The sequence below is a fragment of the Sparus aurata genome, chromosome 1, assembly GCF_900880675.1.
Source record: "Sparus aurata chromosome 1, fSpaAur1.1, whole genome shotgun sequence".
Lineage (NCBI taxonomy): Eukaryota > Metazoa > Chordata > Actinopteri > Spariformes > Sparidae > Sparus > Sparus aurata.
The window spans coordinates 31,001,275-31,021,914 of NC_044187.1; the positions used below are offsets into that span (position 1 = coordinate 31,001,275).

Below are 20,640 nucleotides of genomic sequence, written 5' to 3' on the forward strand. Positions count from 1 at the left end.
TGTTGCGATAAATGGCCGCTGGTATAAATTTCCAAATAATTGCCCTACATTATTACTGTCAAAATCTCAAACCATTGCAACCCAACCCTGGACTCATATTCTCCAACAATATTCACTAAAACTTTTTTTTTTTCTTTTTTAAATCAACAGAAAAACAGAAAATGGCGTGATGGCAATTCACAACTACGAGGTGAAAATATTATTTTTTGTAAAACTATGATCGCTTGTTTTTTTGTCACATGATTTCGGTGGGAACATGTTGGCCTGCCGTGAGTATCACTTCCATAGAGTCAACCCTAAATCTAGAGCCCGTCTGATTTACTGGTTGGCCGATATTTGCCTATTACCGTTTTATCGCTATCGGAATGCTTGGGGTACTAAAGTTTATGGTTCCACCACACTGATGTCATTTTGGTACGGTAGAATATACTGCCGTCATCAGACACCGTTATACTGTATTGGAATTAGTTAACTTAACACAGGTATCGACATTTGCCCCCAAAAATGAGTATCAGTCGGGCAAAACATCTCTGAAAACTTTCCTCCTTTTGCAACAAGCTCGCACACTCCATAGCAAATTACAAGAATGCCTCCTGACATCGTCTTCTTGTCTGCACCTCGTCTTCTGTGGTCTGCTGGTGCTGCTTGCCTGTTTTCATGCTAGCCAAGTCAGAATATTCATGGACCCATGGTTTCGACCACTGAGTGACAGGTGAAAACGTTAACTAGTAAGAAAGCCACAGCTCTTCAAAAATAGGTGAAGTGGCCTACCTGACTGCTGAGGGAAAAGGCGTGTTTCACTTGGAGAGCATGGCGTGTTGGGCTTTTCTCACACAAAAACTCACTTCAGTGACTAAACCTTCATTCATGTGCGATAGGCGAGTGCGCCGACTAATAATTAACAGTAAATGAATTGAAACTTTCTACCTGCAGAGGCTGCTAGAAAATGCACCTGTGGAGGCACAAGGATACCGCACGCGCCTGGCCAGTAGTCCTTTAATATAGACGTGTTCGTCCGCGAGATATCTCCTAACATGTAAGGGAAAAACTAGTCCGGCAGCAGTTTGACCCTGACAGGAAAATCTTCTTTTATGATGACTTTTGAGAACTACAACAAACCATTTCTCACTGTTGGCGTATAACACTAGAAGACTGTTTGTTGAGACATGAATTCATGAATGAATGAAGTTTACAAATGCCCTTTTACCGCCTACTAATTGGACTGATGATACGCTAATGAAGTCTGTCATTACATGTTCTCTGGCGCCCTCTAGTGATCAAAGATGAGTTAGAGCTGAAAGGAGTACAAACTTTGCATATAAACTCTTAAAAATAGTACTTAATAATTTCTAAATAAATAAGAAGAATAATTAAAGGAGAAATGCCAGGAATGTTTATTATATATTTTCCATGCTCATGAAAAACAAACAAAGCAAGAATTTCTACTGTTCACAACTGGCACACAGTATTGCTGCTCATCCAAGCTTAGTAAATGTGGTGTTCAATATGAGATGGTGTTACAGGTCCAGGAAATGTTGACTGTAAGCCTTCCGTGATGCATAAAATGTGGCTTAAACATACTGGGTATGTGAAGTTTAAATCTTTTCTTCTTTTTTTTTTTTAAACAGTCAATCTGGATTGAATCTGTACACTACTCAGTTTTTTAAAAAAAAATGTGCACAAAGACATTTTATGCAGCTGCCGTCACATGTTAAATTGTAATCTGTAATCACTATATATATATATAGTATTCAAGTAAGTGCATACTTTTATTTTTGACTGAAAATCAGGTAAAGTCGGACAATTGACGAATCCATATTCATATCCATATCATCTCCCATTGGTTCAATTTTGACTTTAAACATGTTAAATGCAGCTGCGAAGCAAAATTGTCCAAAACTCTGTTTACAATCCAGAATTACATTTGATGTCTGGTGGGGAAAAAGGGCCTATTCACATCCTTCCAGGGAGCACTGAAATCTGTCAAGATGCTACTGATTCCAATGTCGTAGCTCTGGCCACGTAGATGACTCTGACACTCAGCAATGGGTGGGACTGGACGTGCAGCCGTCCATCACCAGTCTCCCAGTGGTGTGCTGGGATTGTTATTGTCCCGCAAATCGTCTAGACATTTCGCAGCAGCCAGTTTGGAGGTGAGATGCCAGACTGGGAGAAGTAGTTCCACCACCATGGTTTCTCCTCCCGCTCTATCCCCCCCTCACCTACGACTGGCTCGCTGTAGCGCTCAAACTGATTGTAGGGGTCGAATCGATCCCATGTGTCGACTGTGGGGAAGAGGTGGTCGTCGATATCGGGCTCCACAGGAACCTGGATGCAGGAAAAGGGTGAAGATAAACAGACCGTCGCTTAATTGCATGGTGTTGTGATGATTAAAATCTTTATGTATGTTTGGCTTTATGATTGAATATGATATTTATTGTACTTTGAACTTGCTTTGTATTAGTTGCATTAGTTGTATTAGAGGACATGGGCTGTAAAGTACATCTCAACTCCTTGTAGGAGATTACTGCTTTTTTTTTTTAACATGATGTTAAATGTATTAAAATAAAAACCAAACTAAAACTAACCCAGCATGGCTTGAAAATAAGAATAAAACAGGATATTTGGACAATATTGGTTAAACAGGATGATGTAGAACAGGCCCAACCTTCTCCAAGACAAAGTCGACACGTCCAGCCTTGTTCATGGTGTGAGGCAGGTGAACCCTCTTACTGACCCTGGAGAAACCCTTGGCTGTGGCGGTCATGATGTGAGTGCCCGGGTTCAGCAGCCGCCAGTAGTCTCCATCTTCAGCTGGAGGGAGGGGAGGAGAAGTTAAGAGTGGAAAGACAACAAGTCAGGGAGGTTATTAAATAAATGAAAGAAGAGTACAGCAAAGGAGACCTTGGAAAACAAAAAGGGGAGTATATACATATAAACAAGTCATGTTAGCAGCTCTGCGAGGCTGAACTTTGCCATGTGGTTCTTTAAACTAGGTGCTAATTTTAGCATGCTAAATGTTTACCATGTTCATGATCCTAGTTTAGGTGCCCTGACCACTTGAGGCTGACGGGAACATTGCTCCTTTTTTATTAACCAAATTATTTGACATATTAAGATTATGTTTTGATGAAGGCAGTCAAGGAACAGCTAAAGGATAACCAAAGTGATGCATGTGTGTACGAGATATCATGGCAAACCCGTCCAAAATTTGTCGAGACATTTCACTCAAAACAACAAATGTCAAAATCATGAAAAAAAACGTCAGTGGGTCCTCAATGGCATTAGGATTCATCATGTGGAGACCATGAATATCTGTACCATGGTCAACTATCCAATAATTGTTGAAGCGACAGGACCACGATCCTAGCATGGCTAGAAATGTTTCATAGCCCCTAGTAGCCAATAGTAGCTTTGTAAAATACACCTCACAGCTACACCATACATACCAAAAGTTGACAACAAAGTTATCCCAAATGGAAAATGTGTAACCAGGTAGGATGTGTTTACCTGTGGTGACATCTTTCCTGATCCCCCTGATGGAGATAGTTGCACCTTTTATCCCATTTCCATCAGTATCCTTAACTACTCCCTTTATCCCTCGATGGACCTGGACAGGGAGCACCATAGAAAATCTTATTATTAAAACTATTTTAACACTTTTGGTTCTCTCTTGTCAAACTTGCATGTTACAAGTGTTGCACCTGCAAAGTTGATGTGACACCTAGCGATCATTTGATACTTTGAATGCCAATCATCTATCCTTCCACTGTACGTTGATGTAAATAATATCGGCTCAGGAAACTCCTCCAGCACTTACAGACTCCATAAAACTGAGCAGAGCCTCCTTATTCCTCTTCCATTCTGGGTAAAGCTCGGCCTCTGAGGGGAATTTGTCGCAGCCGAGCTCCACGGTGATCTCAAGACAATTAGTGTGCAGATAGTTGAAGTCTGACATACCTGCAAAGGAGATATGTGCATAATGAGTGCCTGACGAGAGGTTAGAAAAGAATGCAATGGTTCTCCCTGCAGTGTGAAAAGTGTCGTATCTCACCGCCAGCAAAACTGTACCACAAAGCGCCATTGATGATGCCCCTGGTCCGGTAAAAGGAGGCCCCACACCGATCTGTGTCATTGTTTGACATGGTGGCGTGGGCGTCCGCATAAGTGCGAGCCAGCTGCTTGAAGGCCTGAGATTATTTGCGCATGGTGAGAGGGGGAATATGAGGGTCTACCAATCAATCCACAATTTCAGTCTCCCATCCTCCCTCCCTACCTGCTCATCTGGAGTGGGCGAGAACATCTTCTCCTCGTGCACGTCTCTAGAGAAGTCAAAGGGATAGGAGATCACCAGCTCCCCGCCGTGAAGGCTGGCAGACTGGACGAAGGGCAGTGCCCTGATCCACTTCATCACTGCGTAGGTCTCTGGTGCCACCTACAGCCCAAAGGTAGGATTGGATTGTTTTGGGATTCAGGCTGAAATACTGTATCTAATAGGGATGATGATCCATGATATCTGATTAATAAAAAAACATCCCCTTACCTTGCCAAACCAGTATGCATCAGGGATTGGGATATGGTCAATGCGGTAGTGCCTGCTGCGGCGGTTGCGGTAGAAAAGGGAGGTGAGGTCCGGGAAATTGCGGTTGAGGTCAATATTCTGGGCGTTGGCCCGTCCACTGATCCAACCGTTGAACAAATGACCCTGAAACATTCGGGTTCAAACAGCTAGGAGGATTAAAAAGAGTGACAATATTTGGATCAAGGACAACAATGATGATGAAGATGATGACGTGTAGGCATTAGTAAGAGCCGTGATTATGTGATGAAGATATGAGTAAACTACATGAACGTTAGTCCTCAGTATAAGAAGGAGCATGTTAGACTATCTTTGTTACTTCTGTTGTCAACACGTAGACAAGACCATATATCCGTCACGAGAAAAAGCAAAACAATTGGCAAAAATTAGCAAATTACAAGAGAAAAACCAATGTGCACTAAACTGAGGGGAGCACCAAATGCATTACATCTTTGATCCATCCGAACAATCAAATGGGGATCATTGGATTATGCAAACTGTTGCATATTATCACATATTGTAAGCAAACACTGAATATATGGTTCATTCCAGGCCAACTAACCCAGAATTCAGAACTTTCCCCCAGAAAATGTCATCATTTTTTCTTCAAAACATTTAGTTTTAATTGATCTAATAATTTAGTAGAACTTCCCAAGAAGGACTAATTCAGTTTCCTTGAAACTATCTTATGTGAAAGTGTTAATATTCATGTTCTTTCTACATTTCACTGGCTGTAATAATACATTCAGTCGTTTGACTTCACAAGCACATATTTGTACTGTGTTGGAGTAAAGGTTTTCTATCTGAGTGATACCTAGGATACAGCTATTGGATTTTATGAGGTTTCGTGAATTTAATGGAAGTGCTTACATGATTTTTTTTTTCTTCAAGAAAATCCATGACATAAACCAGAGCAGCTTAGTTGAGTTGGTATGGAATGACCCATATACATTGCCATATACAGCCCAAATACGGAAACAGTTTAAGGTTTCAGTAAACACCTTCGATGCACTAGGTATAATTGAAAATGTTCTATAATACATGCAATACACGTAATATAAATAAATTCAACTGAGCTTGGTTTACATGATACATCTGAAATGTGATCAGACTAACAAAAAGCACAAAATGCCACAAATTTTGATTAACGTTTCAACCATGTATGTGTGTACAGTATAGTAAATCACTAAGACCAGTGCAGTAGGTCAGTCTGTCAGACTTAAACCCATCCCATGCATACAACACTGAGTACCTCTACACAGCATACTGCATACATGGACAATCATGATCTTCACAGTTGACGTGAGAATGTGACCTGCATGACATACACATGATCAGTCTACAGGAGATCTACATGCAGTGCTTGTTAGAGGTAGCAGTGACACGGCCTGAGGCGTTAGTGAAAGAATGCTCAACGTTTTTTGACCAAAGGTTGTGTCAGTGTTGTTATACTGGAGCTAAAAGGCTCAAAGGTTTCCAACGTAGAAGACTAAAACTTGTGAACAACAAGCTTGTGAAGTGATGGTTAGTGTTGAATTCCCTGGTTAGTAGAAAAAAGGGTGAACAGTTGAAGGTGGAGGGCTTGAGTACTCTCACTTCTTATGTCCATTTTAGCAAATGGACTTGGACTGAACCTTCAGAGTAGTTAAATCTACCAAAATCACTGACTTATTGCTACGTTTCTTATGTACTTTGTTCTTTAGCAAAAAACACACTGTGCTCTCTTTCTTGATATTCTAGAAGTGACAAAAGACGTGTTCCCAAAACACACAGCTACTGTATTCTCATAATTCATTGTGTCCAATTTCACAACCTACAAACACACATCTGGATTAGCAATGCTCCCTCAGAGAGTACTTCAGGCCTCCACCCTCAGACCCCAGGCAGAGCATTGTGAACAGAGCGGATAATGGTGGTTTGTCTTTTTTTCTGTTAACAGTATTTACTTCCTGGTTGCTGAGCTCCGGATCACTGCTATCCTCTACCTCTGCGGCGGCCAGCTCGTAGCCGTCTGGATTCATGGAGGCCAGCAGGTGGATGCGGGTGGTGTTGATGAGGGTCTGAATTCGTTGGTTCCCCAGGATGTACTCTGAACACAGGTACTGTGCCAGGTAGATGAGCAGCTGGCGGCCCAGCACCTCGTTGCCGTGCATGTTGCCCACCAGCTTAATCTCTGGCTCCACTACAGACAGAAGCAAACGTGGTTAAAGTTACATTAATGGATGCCTAGCTCACTTTGGGGCAGTTACAACCACAATAGTTTCTCCCTCTAGACATCTGTTGCGGCAATGCAAACAGTTTCCTATCTGCAAACCTATCAGACACGTAACAAAATCAGCATTCACTCAGCTTTTTAGCAGCTCATTGATCCACCATGTTCACCAGATAGGTCAGGTTGTCTGAAACTGGGTTTATCAGAGCTTTCTAACTCAGAATAGCCTCCTACTGCAGCTGGAAATAATAAGTGGTAACAGCTTTAAAATCAATACAATGAACTGAATGACAACAAAATGCTCCGTAAACGCCAACACCATAAACTCCTTCTGTAGATTTTTTCTCATCAACATTTCAGTTTTAAATTAATCAACACAATCCTAATTGACAAAACTGTTTTAAACTACTTGTAGCCTGTAACTGATACTCTAACGACCATTGTTAGTGCTCTTGTCTTCCCATGCACTTCTTTTGAGTAGTGGTTCATTTCGCCATCGCACTAACTTATTGTCGCATTTTGCATAAACTGTCTCAACACCTGCGACTTGTTTTTTTAACATGTGTCCTACGAGATCACGGCCTCAACCTGTTGCTTTTAAAATGCTTTTAATGTTGTAAGTGGATTGACTACTCCAAACACAGCTGGCTAACTAAACATTTAACTATGCGTCATTTCAGGGGCGGCCCAAAGATTTTTCGGGTCCCTTAACAGAATCATTCTGGCCTCGACTACCACCTCAAAAAAATGCAGTGAACTCCAATAGCATTGTATTGCTGAAAAGCAGGTGTACGTTTTCTCTTAAATCAAAAATTAAAATAGATCGAGTAATACAAATTTGGGAACTGCCCTTCCCCTCAGCTCTACTGAGGTTCACGTGTAGCCTCTTTCAGCTCATTGTTTTGGTCTCACTTTGCCCACAAAGGTTGAGTCTCTGGATAAACCCACTGTACTGTACGCTGCACAACTTACATCTGCCAAGTCTCTGTAAACACAACTCCAAATTCATGCTAATGTTGCTCAGTATAGGTCACCATAATATTTTTGTTGATGTCTACAGCTTGTTTCCACTGCCCCCAAGTGGCCACAAATGAGCTCATCAACATTTTTAATTGGGCACAGCTGATTCTAGGTACGCAGGGGACAAAGGTCACAGAACACAACAAGAAGAACTGAATAAATCAGAAAAACAGACACGGACAATTAATCTACGCAGCACTTCTTTACTCACATAGCTCGTGCTGTCCTGGGTTGTCGGTGAACTCGATAACCAGGAGATCTCTGCCTTCCGTGCTGCGTCCGATGCTGTACACTTGAGAGATGTGGGAGCACTTGGCCGCCGTTCTCTTCAGTAAGCTGTACATCTGGGCGTTGGAGGTGTAGGTGAACTGGATGATGGTGCTGGGTTCTTCAGGAGAGAGGCTGGACAATGCTATCTCCTGTCTGGCTGGAGGAGTGATACCAGGATTTAGGGTATATGCATTGATCCAAACATTGCAATACAAGAGTGTGAAGTATACCTTTCAGTCCTGCCAGCGGGTCGAAGCAGCCCTCCTGGTCGCTGGCAAAGAAGCGGTCACAGTCGAGGAAGTAGGGCCAGGCCATTTCGATGGCCTCAAAGGAGTGACCACAGTCCTTCCTCAGTGCCTCGCACGTGCTGCGACAGGGCCGGATCATCTTGTCATTCTGGCAGGGCGAGGCGAGCACCGAGCAGCCGACGAGACGTATCTCAGGGGTGCACTCCCCGTTGAGCAGGGCATGGATGACGCTCAGGAGGAGGTACTCTGGTCCGGACTCTGCTTCCATGCGATTCCGGTGGCCGAGGATGTTGGGGAACATGGTTCTGGAGGGGCAGCGCTTGAACAGTTGTTAAACATGATACCTAAAAGAGGCTGTGAAGAACTTTATACACATTTTAAATCTACACTATAACAGCATTGACTTAAAGGATAAGTTCATCCCAACATTAAAATTAAGCCATTATCCGCTATGGTAATCTAAGTCTCAGAAAAGCCTGAGATCGAAATTTGATCTGAAATAGACTTTAATTTTACATACATTTTACAGGCAAAATCTTAGCACAGAGCATTAGCATTAGCAAGTAAAACAAGTCCCCATCTACTGGAGTTGTTTAGGGGAATGGTTTATTGTGACAGTGCTTTGTGGACTACAGAACTTAACCCTACTCTCCAGTTGGCACGGGTCTGTGTTAATAATGACTCAATTTGACCTTATCCTTTAAAATGTATGCAGTTTAAAGGAGTGTTTTTATTTCTGGCAATGAACATATCTCGCCCACATTAGCACCAACCTCTATGACCCACCTTGAGTACTCCATGTCATTACAGTAGCCCAGGTTCAGCTCTGTGCACTTGGCTATGGGACAGAAAAGGCAGAGAAAGCTGCTGAATAAACTTTTGAAAAGGGATGTGTTACCTCATGTATAATTCAGTCAGTAAAGCAAAAGCTTTTTCTTTGATTGTTGGAGGTTTACTTCTGGAGATAGAACAATCCTTGGACTCAAAATAACTACATCTTTTCATGGCTTATGCTAAAAGATGTACATCTGCCACTTTGTTAGGAGAAGCCAAGAAACACTGTGATCTATATATACAAAAAAAACACCTGGCTGGTGCAGCACCTGGTGCTCTGAAATGGAAAAGTACAGAATGGGATTTCCGAAGCTCTATAAATCCTCCCCTGCAGATTTGAATGCTGGAGTGCTGCAGCCCCCTTTTCTCTCAGAGACCGGCTGTCTGAGGACAAGACCTGTTGCATCTTGCAGTGGCACCTGGTGTTTCAAATACTTTGTTTTTAAAAGCCCTGAAGGTCAAGTCATGGCATGAAAACTCATCTAATGGCACACAATCCACTTACTATGTCACATGTCAGCAGGGTTGGGGTGGTCACTTTAAAAATGTATTCGGATACAGTTTATAATTACCTGTCCATAAATGTAGTCAGTAACATAATCCAACTATCACAATATTAAAGTAATGTAACTTGACTACTTTCTTTTACCTCAATATCAAACATGTGGAAATAAAGACAAAAAAAATAAATATCAATAGACAAAGACAACTTTTTTTTCTAATCAAGACCAGAGTGATGCTGTGTAAGACACTATTAGCTGTTTTTTTTAAAGTTATGATCCCGATAGTAATCCCCCTTTGAACTGAATGCATCTGAGTATATCTTATTTCTTTATCTTTACTGGAATACAGTTACACCTCTGTGTCATAATTGCATAATCCTGTTACATGTAATCCTCTACTCCGGACGCCTGATGTCGGTTACACTTTAAAATAACAATCATTAATAAAGACAAAATTTACAGTGAAATTAACTTTAGTCAATAGTTTCACTGTTAACAAACAATTTAATGCTTTATAAATATTAAGTATGTGATTGGTTATTGTAAAATTGCTAATCATGTTGTTAATACTTTAATACTAATTGATAAATACTGTGTAGTTCATCTATAAACATTATTTTGATGGCCATTCTGTACTCTACTCTTAAATTGCAACTGGTGTATATAAACCTTTACAAATGTTTGTTCATGAGGCATTTCACTTTTCTTAACAGTGAAATAACTATACACTAAAGCTTAACCAACTATAAATGCACTATTCATTAATTATGGTTATTATAAAGTATTGATTACATGTCATTTTACTATGCTCTGATCACTTTGTGTACCCAGGTTGTCAGAAGTATCCATACTTACATACATTTTCGAAACCATATTTCTCAAGGTGCACTATGCAACTTTTTTACAGGCCTATAAACAAAAAAAACAAGAGCGAGAGACGGAGCTCTTCATATGTGGAATAGCAGCTTGCGAGAGCTAACAGGGGCTTTAGCTGTACTTCAGAGCCAAACAGGCTTGAATTTTGTTGGCGGACAATGCAAAATTTAAAAAGATGAGCTGGGAACTTTAAAAGTTGACTTTACTTTAAAAAAGAAATAAGCCAGGAAACCAATAACTTCACACTTAAGTAAGTTGTGCAGCTAAGAAATTTGACTATTTGATTGTTTGAGCTGTGCGAGCTAGAAACTTTTAACTTGAAATTATTATTCTACTTCTTATAGTGTACGATATCCAAATACGATAGTATTGAAAGTAACGAAGCTATGAAGTAAACAGATCTACAATCAGATTTTACACCCAAGGCTGCGCAGATATCATAACTACCACAAATGTGTTGGTAAGTGTTCAGTGATTTTCATCTGTAGCAGCACTGTGTGCAGGTTGTTGTGTGCCTTGGGCTTATAATGGTATTAAAAGATGTGTTAAGTAGTGTTTCTATAACAGTATTGTATCCAAGTTTAAAGGTCTACTATAGTGACACCCTCGCTACCTGGAAAATCAAAATCTGACCTTTAAAAATCCCTCATAGACATGACTTGGTGTAAAGCCCCAGAGTGAAATCAAATTTCCACCTACGTTTTTCTTCGAAGTCGTTGTTGCTGCATCTCCCTGTGAGAGAGGACAGGTCGAAGAAACAAACATTTTTTTAAAAGCATGGAATTATTTGTGGGTCACAAATCAAACCGCTAGGGGGCGACCTCTTTAAAAACAAGTCAGGAGCCGAGAGAGTGACTGCGTTATTACTGTTGAGGACAAAAACACAGACAAACAAAAAAAAAAACAACAACAAAAAAAAAAGCAGGTGACAACGTGTCTTCCACGCTGTACTGGCCTGCTACTGAATTTAATGGCAAGCTCCCAGAAATGGGAGATTATAATCTTTAACAAACTAAATAGCTTTTTTTTTTAAAAACACACCATTTAATACCGAACATTTACCTTTTAAATATTTACAATAATCTGCGTGTTATGTGTTCTTTCAGTCTTAAATCCTCCATTGCCCACTCAGGTTCTGTTCCCTACGCATCACGCGTCATCACGCGTCCTTCAGCTTATTCTCTACGAGCCTTTTACTTTTCATTTGAAGCGACCTTACCCAAAAGCTCGTCTCCGGGGTGGCACGTCTGCTGCGGGGCGCACCACGAACTTCCACACAGGTACAGAAGCAGCACCCAAAGTCCTGAATGCATGTTGCTGGAGCGCAGGGAGAGCTGCTTGACAAAAAAAAAACGGCGGTGTGTGATGTGGCAGTGTGTGTTTGAAGCTGTAACTTTTCCCGTTCTCCAGGCTGGATGATAATTACCACCCACAGCACGGAGACCTCCTTCTTTTGTCTGCGCAGAGCATCCCTGACCCGAAAAAAAAAAAAAGAAAAGTGCCAGGATTATGGCTCTGTGCGTCCAGGGCCAGCGCCGATCATATTTCACTGCACAGCGCCGTGTGTGTGTGTGTGTGTGTGTGAGAGTGAGTGAACATGAGGAAGAAACGTGGCCTGTGTGGGGGTGGGATTGAGGGAAGTTCATGCCTGTTTTGTTTGACATAATGGGGCTGCTGAGCCTGCTCACCAGTTCAACGCAACAGCACCCCTGTGCACCATTAAGTCTGTGAAACCCCTTCAACGTTAATGCCATGGCTGTGGTATTCCTGCCATTATCATCTATTATTAGACTGTCACAGGAATGCATAGTATGTCTGAAGCTGTAGTTCCCAACATGGGGCTCATGATTCCCAAGAGGGTAGTACAATAAATGTGATTATGAATATTAAAGGAGACAAATTATTCTGATTTTCAGGTTCATGATTGTATTTTGCGTTACTGCTATAATAGGTTTACATGCTTTAAAACTCAAAATATGCATTATACCTGGTCTGCCCCGATTGGTCATCTCACATATGCCTGAGCCAGCACTGCTCACCGTTTCCCCAGTCATCTCTGTCGTGTTTTTAGCTTCCGGTTAGCTTAATTTATACCATAAGTGTAGGCATCGGTCATGCAAATGTGTGACATGGTGACGTAGTGTGATGTCACAAAGTTACAGGATTAAAGGCGGGACTACTGACGAGGCGTTTCAGGGGCAGTGTTTTCTGTAGGAGAGAGGCGTTCCAGTTGGTATGGACTTTTGGCTTTTTAACTTTCAGTATCTTTTACATACACCAGAACCTGTTTCAAACACTGAAGGAAAGGGAACAGTTAATAATATAATGGGTCTCATTTAAAGGAAAAGACACACCCCTTTGCTTTAAAGTGCCTTCTGACTTTGGTCAATTCTCCTTGTGAAATATTGTATACATTTACATCTTCAAGCGTCCTTCAAATGAGACAAATCTGAAAGTAAAAATCAATCTGCGTTTGAATTGCTCACAGCTCATGTGATTCGTCGTCACAGGACAACAAAAAAACCTGTGAAGCGTTGCTACAGCGTGACGCTATCACAGTGTTAGCGGAAGGTAAGAACTGACTCACAGTGGGTCTGTGGCAGTGGACTTTATTCTTGAATCTGTGTTGTTGCTGTGATATAACATCTTCACACATCCTCACACACATTTTTAAACTCTGCGTTCAATGCAATTAACACAAACTCTAATATTAGCTTCAAAAGAGCCACCAGGATGAACATTTGTTTTGCAGTTTTTTTCACTGAAAGACCACTTTCTGGCAAGTTCAAGGTTACTTCAACATTTACACTGATCATAGTCATAAACATGGTGCTCTGTGTTTCATGTGGTGTATCCTTGGCTATGCCTCTGCCGGCAAACTGACGAGCCCTGTGGAAACAGTCTGAAAAGGCCTTTGGCACACATCAGAGGCCAGTGCGGTCTCAGTGAGTATACGCTGTGTCCTTCACAGATCTCCCAGTGGACGACACTGTGGCTTAAAGAGCCCTGTGCTCCACCCCCTGGGTTAAAGACGCGGACTCTCTCCCATCTGCGGGGCTGCCCCTGACCAGAAGGTATGCAGGTGTTGAGCCGTTTAAACGTGCAAGCACATTGGGCTCAGGTGACTCTGGTGATGCAGTTGTCGTCGGTGGTGTCCAGCGTGCTGCTCGTGCTGTGGATGGACAGCGCGTAATGATCCTTTCTCATGAACCGGCTGATGATGCTCACCAGGACCTTCCTGTACTGGTGACGCAGCAGGCAGTAGACGAACGGGTCGCTGGAGGTCTTGCCGTAGGACAGACATTTGGCGGCGATGCCCCAGTACCGGGGGATGTGCACAGAGGGGACCAGCTCCAGCAGCCTGCAGGAGGAGTACAAGCAGAAGATGTCAATTTAAATGGCAATAATACTAAATAGGGATGCGCATTTCTGCAAATCAACAAAAAAAAAACACTACTTTATTAACTCATAATTATGAGACACTAAAATATAATTATGTGATGGTATTTCATAATAATGACTTATTTTTCTCATGATCATAAAAAAACACTTTCAATTGGTGTAAATAGGCGCCTAGAGTGTCTTTAATAACTGTCCTATCTGAACCCTGTATATTTCAGATGATTACATTAAACGGGCTCTCGGGGACCTCGCGTTGTGCTGGAAGCCGCCGTTATTTTATGTCAGCGGGCTCCATTTCTAAATTAAGGTTAGCTGCTGTTGCTCTCTGTTAGCAGAGCGGAGTGAGGCACTGAGACGAGGCGCCTGAGAATGTGCAAGTCACATCCTTTGGACTGTCGCTCAAAATCAGAGCCCGAGTCCTCCGCAAAGAAAAATCAACAAACCAGCAGCATTAAAGAACCTCAACAAATCCTCCACAGGCTCGTACGGGCAACCGTGACACGGGAAAGGTCTCATTTTTCACATTACATTTTTACACAGAGCCCCTTTCGAAGATTGAAATGTGAAAAGCTAACATTGCCCGAGCCAAATTTCCCCTGGAGGCCAACATAGTGAATCATCATGTCTTATCTCATCTCACAGATGCATGGATAGGCATTTGCACAGTTTAATGCAATCCATTACAATATCCCTGCAGTGAATAATGCCTTATTAAAGGATGTTTTGTTGGCATTTTGTACCAGAGAGGTTTTACCCCCTGCGAGATAACAAACACAAACCACTGAAGTAAAGTTCCAGCGCTCTTGTGTTTCAATTATTCAGGCTGCTCATGTTTTCAGGAACTCATGTCTGGTCTCTGTGCTGCAGATGTAACTCCACAGTAACACTGTCAGATGCACACACGATCAATATAAACCCATTATTGTATCATCAGACACACCAGACACAGGAAATGTTTGATTTTCTTCAGGGACCATTATTGTAAAAGCATCTGTAGACACGCGCACACACACATCATCATCATCATCATGTAGGAAGTTGACCAACTGCCATAAAAGCCTGTGATGAAAATAAATAAACAATGATGATAAAAGATGACCTACCTTGTGATAACATAGGGTGAAAAGCAGAGGATGAAGGAGCCGATGAAGATGCAAATCTTTTTGGTGGCCCGCTGCCTCCTCTTCTTTTGTTCTGCTAGACACCTCTCCTTCACACTGACAGGCAGACAGACAGACGCAAGGATAAAATCAGATGATGCATTCATCTCAATCATTTGCATTGCAAAAGACTTTTGCTCCCCTCCACTGTGCTGCAGGTGGAAACATCTGTTGAGCCTCAAAGTTTGCCCCCTCCTCCGTGTGTACCTCACCTGGGGTGGATGTCAACCAGCAGCAGCAGAGTCTGCACCGTGATCACGTCTATCCTCTTGCAGTGCGACCTGGCCACCCTCAGAACTTTCAGGTAGGCGAAGCACAGCACGAGCAGGCAGAGCGCGAAGCTGCTGCAGTGGAACAGCGCCGTGAAGGTCGCGTAGGCGGCAAACTGCGACCTCTCCCCCGCGTCCAGGTGAACGGTGCACGAGGCGTACGTGTGGCTGTAGCCCCCCCAGTCCATCAGCAGCTGGGTGAGGGAGAAGGTGAGGGCTTGCAGCCAGGAGTACGCCACGATGAGGAGCGCGTCCCTGTAGCGCATCTTGCTGGAGTAACTGAGCGGGAACACCACCGCGACCCACCTGTCCATGCTGAGCGCGGCCATGCTCAGCATCGCGTTAGTGGTGAGGAAAGTCTCCGCGAAGCTGACGGCCTGGCAGAAGGAGTCCCCGAAGGGCTTCGCGCCCGTGGCCACCCCGAGGAACGTGGCGGGCATGTTGATGAGCGTGAGGAGGACGTTGGAGAAGGAGAGGTTGAGGACGAAGATGCCGGGCACGTGGGCGCGCAGCTCGGAGCTCTGGGTGAAACATAGCAGCACCGACAAGTTTGTCAGCAGCGAGACGACAGCTACCACCACGATGGACACTTCCAGGAGGAACTGCGGTATGCCGCTCATCTCTCGAGGTTTAGCGGCAGCTGCTGGGAGGATGCTGTGGGGAGTCCGCCATGCTCTCCGCCCGTGACCCGCGCCGGCCGTGACTGACGGACACTTTCTCGGCGCACATGCCAGAAAGCGCGCTTGTGAACACGAGACCCGCGGGGAGAGAGGGGCTGGAGGGGGGGAGAGGAAGAGAGAGAGAGAGAGAGAGAGAGAGAGAGAGAGAGAGAGAGAGAGAGAGAGCTGTCCGGTGCTGAAACGCCCAAACAAGTCCTCCCGTCAGTGTCAGTGGCCGCTTAACGTGTCACCTAAACTCATTAAGTGTTGGTGCTCTTCCCACGTCCCCCAGTAATTACCCTGCTCCCGCTGTCCGTAGCGAGAAAGCAGTGGGAATGATGACTTCAGGTTGCTCAAGTGCGCTGTGTTTACTCTCGATCATGCGCACTCTCCGGCGCCTCCTCTTCTCGCTGGCGATGCCGTGCGCCCCGCACGTGCGGTCGGTTGCTGGCTCATGTGACGCCTGAGCAATATTCATGCAAGCAGTTAATATCAAAGATGGGGACTGGCACTGTGTTTGCACGCATATTCCAAATACAAATACACCCCCCCCCCCCCCCCCCCCCCCCCAAGAAATAATACTATTGTGTTGTTGCATGAAAGGTCCTGTGGAGTCATGTGTCAGTGGCACTGATCACAATAATGAAATAAAAAGAGATATTCATTTGTGGAATGTGTGTGTGTGTCTAGGCTGTGTGTGTGTGTGTGTGTGTGTGTGTGCATCCTCTCTCTTACACACATTAATCAATTTACCCACAACCCACTTTTGTAGACTGACACATGAGTGAACCTTGATTTCCTTCAAACATCTGCCACTGGATCAACAGCAGCAAATAAGTTCAGCTGTGACCACAGTGACAGATTTGGTCCACCCCCCAAACAAAAAACATCAGGTGATGCACACACACACACACACACACGCACACACACGCAGAGAATCCCGCATCTCCATAGCAACACCAAATCTCTGGTGGCTCTCTAACTCTTTGAACTTCATCTTCCTCGCCGCTGATTTGTGTTGATCCTCCCTCAAATGCCTGTAAGAAAGCCTTTTTTTTTTTTTTTGCTTCTCCCACAGCATGTTTGTCAAAATACAGTTTTGATAATATAAGACGGTGTGTGTCAAATGCGTTATTTGTGTGTGTGTGTGTGAGCAGAAATGTAGGGTTTGAAGAGTGGGGCGAGCTGAGGAGGTGGGCTGAGAGGATGGGTGGAACCCGAGGCTGAAAAGGAATTTAAGGGGGAGGACGGACATGTGCAGGATGGATGGATGGGAAAAATGGATGGTGCACTGCCTTCTTCATAATCCTTCACAGGCAGCTGCAGTCTGAATTACATCCACAGGCATTATTTTCTGTATCAAGTTAATGGTTTTAATAATAATGATACGAAAAGATGATCTTCCAATGAATTTATGTGCATCCATGTGCACGCGTCCTCTACGGAAGACTTACAACTCCCTCATGAAACAAATCAAACGAAGAAAGAGTGAAATACACTGCACATTGTTAGATGCATTTCCATTTCGTCGTGCATTTGCCGGTGTCATAAGTCGGTGTCAGAAGGAGAAGTATTTAGCTTGATAGATGAATACATTGCTTCACACTGTGACATGAATTTTTCATGAAACATGGTCTTGCTCCAAAGCTGTGTTAAACATTTTGACATGGACGATGTGCCTCCATCTCAACGAGGACAGAGCCCCCCTTTGCATTGCATTTGGTGCAGGCAGGAGTGAAATGCAATACAACTTTTTTTTGTATTTCATTCTGATGTTGCATGAAAATGTACGGCAATGGAAAAAAAACATTCAGCTATTCAGGACAAAAAGCGTAATAACCGTCATTTTAAAATTGTTTTCAAATTTAATTATAAGCCAAGAAATGCAAAAATAAAAAGTCATGCATTTAATACCACAACGGAAGAAAAAATTTTGTTTTATCCATGCCCTCCAGAATGATATATACAAGTTAGGGATGATATGTTGAAAGATAATGGCTTGCTGCGGCAACCCAATAGATTTTTGGCAATATACGTTTCTGCAAAACACAAAGGTTAGGTTTAGGCATGAAATCCACGTGGTTAGGGTCAGGAAAATATTATATTGGGGTATAAAACCTGTTCTTGTCCTGTGGCGATGATGTGTTTGAATGTTGAGACACAGTCTCAAACTCTGGTCATTGGCTTGTCAGCTTTCTTGCCTGTAACTCCACCAGCATCTTTTTTCAGCCTCCCGATATCGAGGTCGGGCTGCCCTTTAGAGTTAGGGATTTTAGTCATCGCGGCTAGAATAATAAGCATGGTTAATGTTTGGCAACGATTGTGGCCCTGCCTACAAAATACTTTAACTGGAGGTTGGAGAAGAGAAAAGGAACAGCGGCCCACGCTGAAGCCGATGTTTTGTTGATTCAAACCTCCACACAGAACTCCTCCATCTGTGAACTTTCTCAATGTCATTCGACTTCCTCCTTTGATCCCATCATAGTTCCTCCTACTGCTAGAGGGGCGCATCACCTGAAGTTAAGCGTGTTGCTCTGGGGAGCTGAGGCTGTTGTTCACAACGTCTTTTATTTTATTTTGTTCATTTCATTCGTTTTTATCCAGGCATTCCGAGTCTTCCATAGTTATCACCTCTGCGAGCAGGCAAGCGTGAGGGAGCTAGTGTGTGCCGGTGCGTGGGTAGCTTTCTTCCTCAGCAGCCTATGTACACATTGTATGTGTTTGTCTATGGGCATGAAGGTGTGCTGCGTCGCCTTTCTTCCCCTCAGCTCCCCGGGTGTTGTTCTAACCCTGCTGTACCCAGTGAGTGCAATTTACATTCCACGGTTCTGAGAAGAGCACATTGACAGTATCTGCACTAATATGCCGAATAATCTCCACCCTCATCCTCATCCTCATCCTCGGGGGAAATGCTGTCCCTGAGCGTGTTAACTTAATGGCTCTCTCGCCGTGAAGGAAAAACCCCTTTGTCGCTGAAAAGGAGAGAGAGAGAGAGAGTGTGAGAGAAACAGAGGGGGGAAAAGAGGAGGAGAGGGAATGAGAAATCACCCCTCAGCCAGAAGGAACCCTCTTAGTGGTCACGTTTTTCCTCTGGGTTCCCAGGGCTGGAGAGGCTGTTACGCAAGCAACAGAACACTGATGGCAGAAGCACTTAAAAAAGTCCTGTTAGCAGGCAAGGGGTCCACCCGATTTCCCCCAAAGCCACTGCCCCTGGCTCTGTGACTCTGTGTATGTGCCGCCATTACGTAACACCACCATTCCCACAGTCGGCAACGCAGTACAGAGCCCTTGCATCACCTTAGCTTCGCCTCTGTTGGCTAGAGAATGACCTTACTCTCTGTCCATCACCCCATGCATCCATCTGTCCGTCCACTCCTCCACAATCGCCACAGCACGCAAGTCATCCACCAGCCACCCTGGCGGTCAGGTTCACCTGCCGGGGAATTTTGTGAAGGAACCAACATTCCCGTTGGAACGCATCGTCAATAGTCTACATCCCCCCGGTGCAGCTCTTTAGTAAAGGGTTAGGCTCTGAGCGACTGCGAGAAGAGACTCACGCCTTTTTGGCAGCAGTGACCCTGATCTGTCCGCTCTGTTCAATTCTGCTCTGCACTCGAAAGTGACCCGAGAGCAAGCATTTCGACGATGGTGATGGTAGCATGCCCCCCGGCAGTCTGACACCTGTCCGGGGCTGGGACGGCGGTGATGAGAGGCGAAAGGGGGACGTGATACAACATGAGACATGAGAAGATGATGTGAGGACGTGGGGGGGGAAAAGAACGGAAATAAAAAAAAAACCCAAAATGTCACGGGTGAGCGTTTCTGGAGCGTGGGAGTCCGGGTGTATAAATAGGTCTCAGCCCTGTGAGCTACAGAGCAAGCGCTCGCCACACAAAACACTAACGCACACAGACACTCACATGTCCAGCCACACACACAGACTCACTTTCATCCATGCTCTCTGTCACTCTCCCCTTCCCCTCCCTCCCTCCTTCCCTACACACTCACAGTCACGTGTTGGCAGTATGGGAGGCTGACTGTGGGAGTGACTGTGTGCGAGTGTGTGATGAGATAAAGGTGGGAGAGCCTCTTTTTTTCACACGTTTGATGCTAGCACGAGTACTATCTCTCTTAAACTGAAACGGATTATCGACATTACAGATCGGGTCGAATCCAGGACCAGCTCTCCATCTTCACAAATGTCACCGATATCAACAATATTCTTTTATCTTGGCCATGAATATTTAGAACCCTTTGCCTTTCTGCAGTGTATATTAAGTATATTAATTATGTATTTCAATGGAAAACATCAATCCATGTCATGTGAATTTCACGTGCCGCGGCTCAGCGGCGGGGATGTCGGTCTTTCATCAGCTGGGTGGTTTTCTTTCTGTTTGAATGCGCCGAGACCATCTGCAGCGTTTAGCACGTGAAGCTCGGCTGCGTTTTGCAATTAAAGTGCTTGGTATTTTTTTTTATGCTATTAGATAATTCTGTTTTGTTTTCTGGGCATCTGATTGGTATTGTTGCTCAGGGAAGTCTTCCTCTCTGCGTGCTGCCTCTCAGCAGTACGAGTTCGCTGACCCGCAATTACGGTGACAGAGTGAG

The 20,640-nt window shown here is 43.9% G+C and overlaps 2 protein-coding genes across 3 annotated transcripts; both read right to left on the minus strand.

The window, feature by feature from the left end:
• Positions 1 to 1,370: 1,370 nt before the first annotated feature.
• Positions 1,371 to 12,082, minus strand: cpz (carboxypeptidase Z). 2 transcript variants are annotated; one of them, XM_030434415.1, is made up of 13 exons: positions 11,762 to 12,082; positions 11,242 to 11,274; positions 9,116 to 9,167; positions 8,312 to 8,634; positions 8,023 to 8,238; positions 6,565 to 6,761; positions 4,544 to 4,705; positions 4,277 to 4,435; positions 4,055 to 4,190; positions 3,821 to 3,960; positions 3,511 to 3,610; positions 2,669 to 2,814; positions 1,371 to 2,328 (listed from the first exon to the last, which is right to left on the minus strand). In XM_030434415.1, the coding sequence occupies exons 1-13, from the start codon at positions 11,853 to 11,855 to the stop codon at positions 2,125 to 2,127; spliced, it is 1,962 nt and encodes a 653-aa protein (XP_030290275.1). In that variant the 5' UTR covers positions 11,856 to 12,082; the 3' UTR covers positions 1,371 to 2,124. The 2 variants fall into 2 exon arrangements, with proteins under 2 accessions (XP_030290275.1, XP_030290269.1); XM_030434409.1 differs by having other exon boundaries at positions 6,526 to 6,761.
• Positions 12,083 to 13,135: 1,053 nt separating this feature from the next.
• Positions 13,136 to 16,241, minus strand: LOC115591978 (G-protein coupled receptor 26-like). Its single transcript, XM_030434428.1, has 3 exons — positions 15,317 to 16,241; positions 15,048 to 15,161; positions 13,136 to 13,903 (listed from the first exon to the last, which is right to left on the minus strand). Exons 1-3 carry the CDS (start codon positions 15,991 to 15,993, stop codon positions 13,660 to 13,662), a joined length of 1,035 nt encoding a protein of 344 aa, XP_030290288.1. The 5' UTR covers positions 15,994 to 16,241; the 3' UTR covers positions 13,136 to 13,659.
• Positions 16,242 to 20,640: the final 4,399 nt, after the last annotated feature.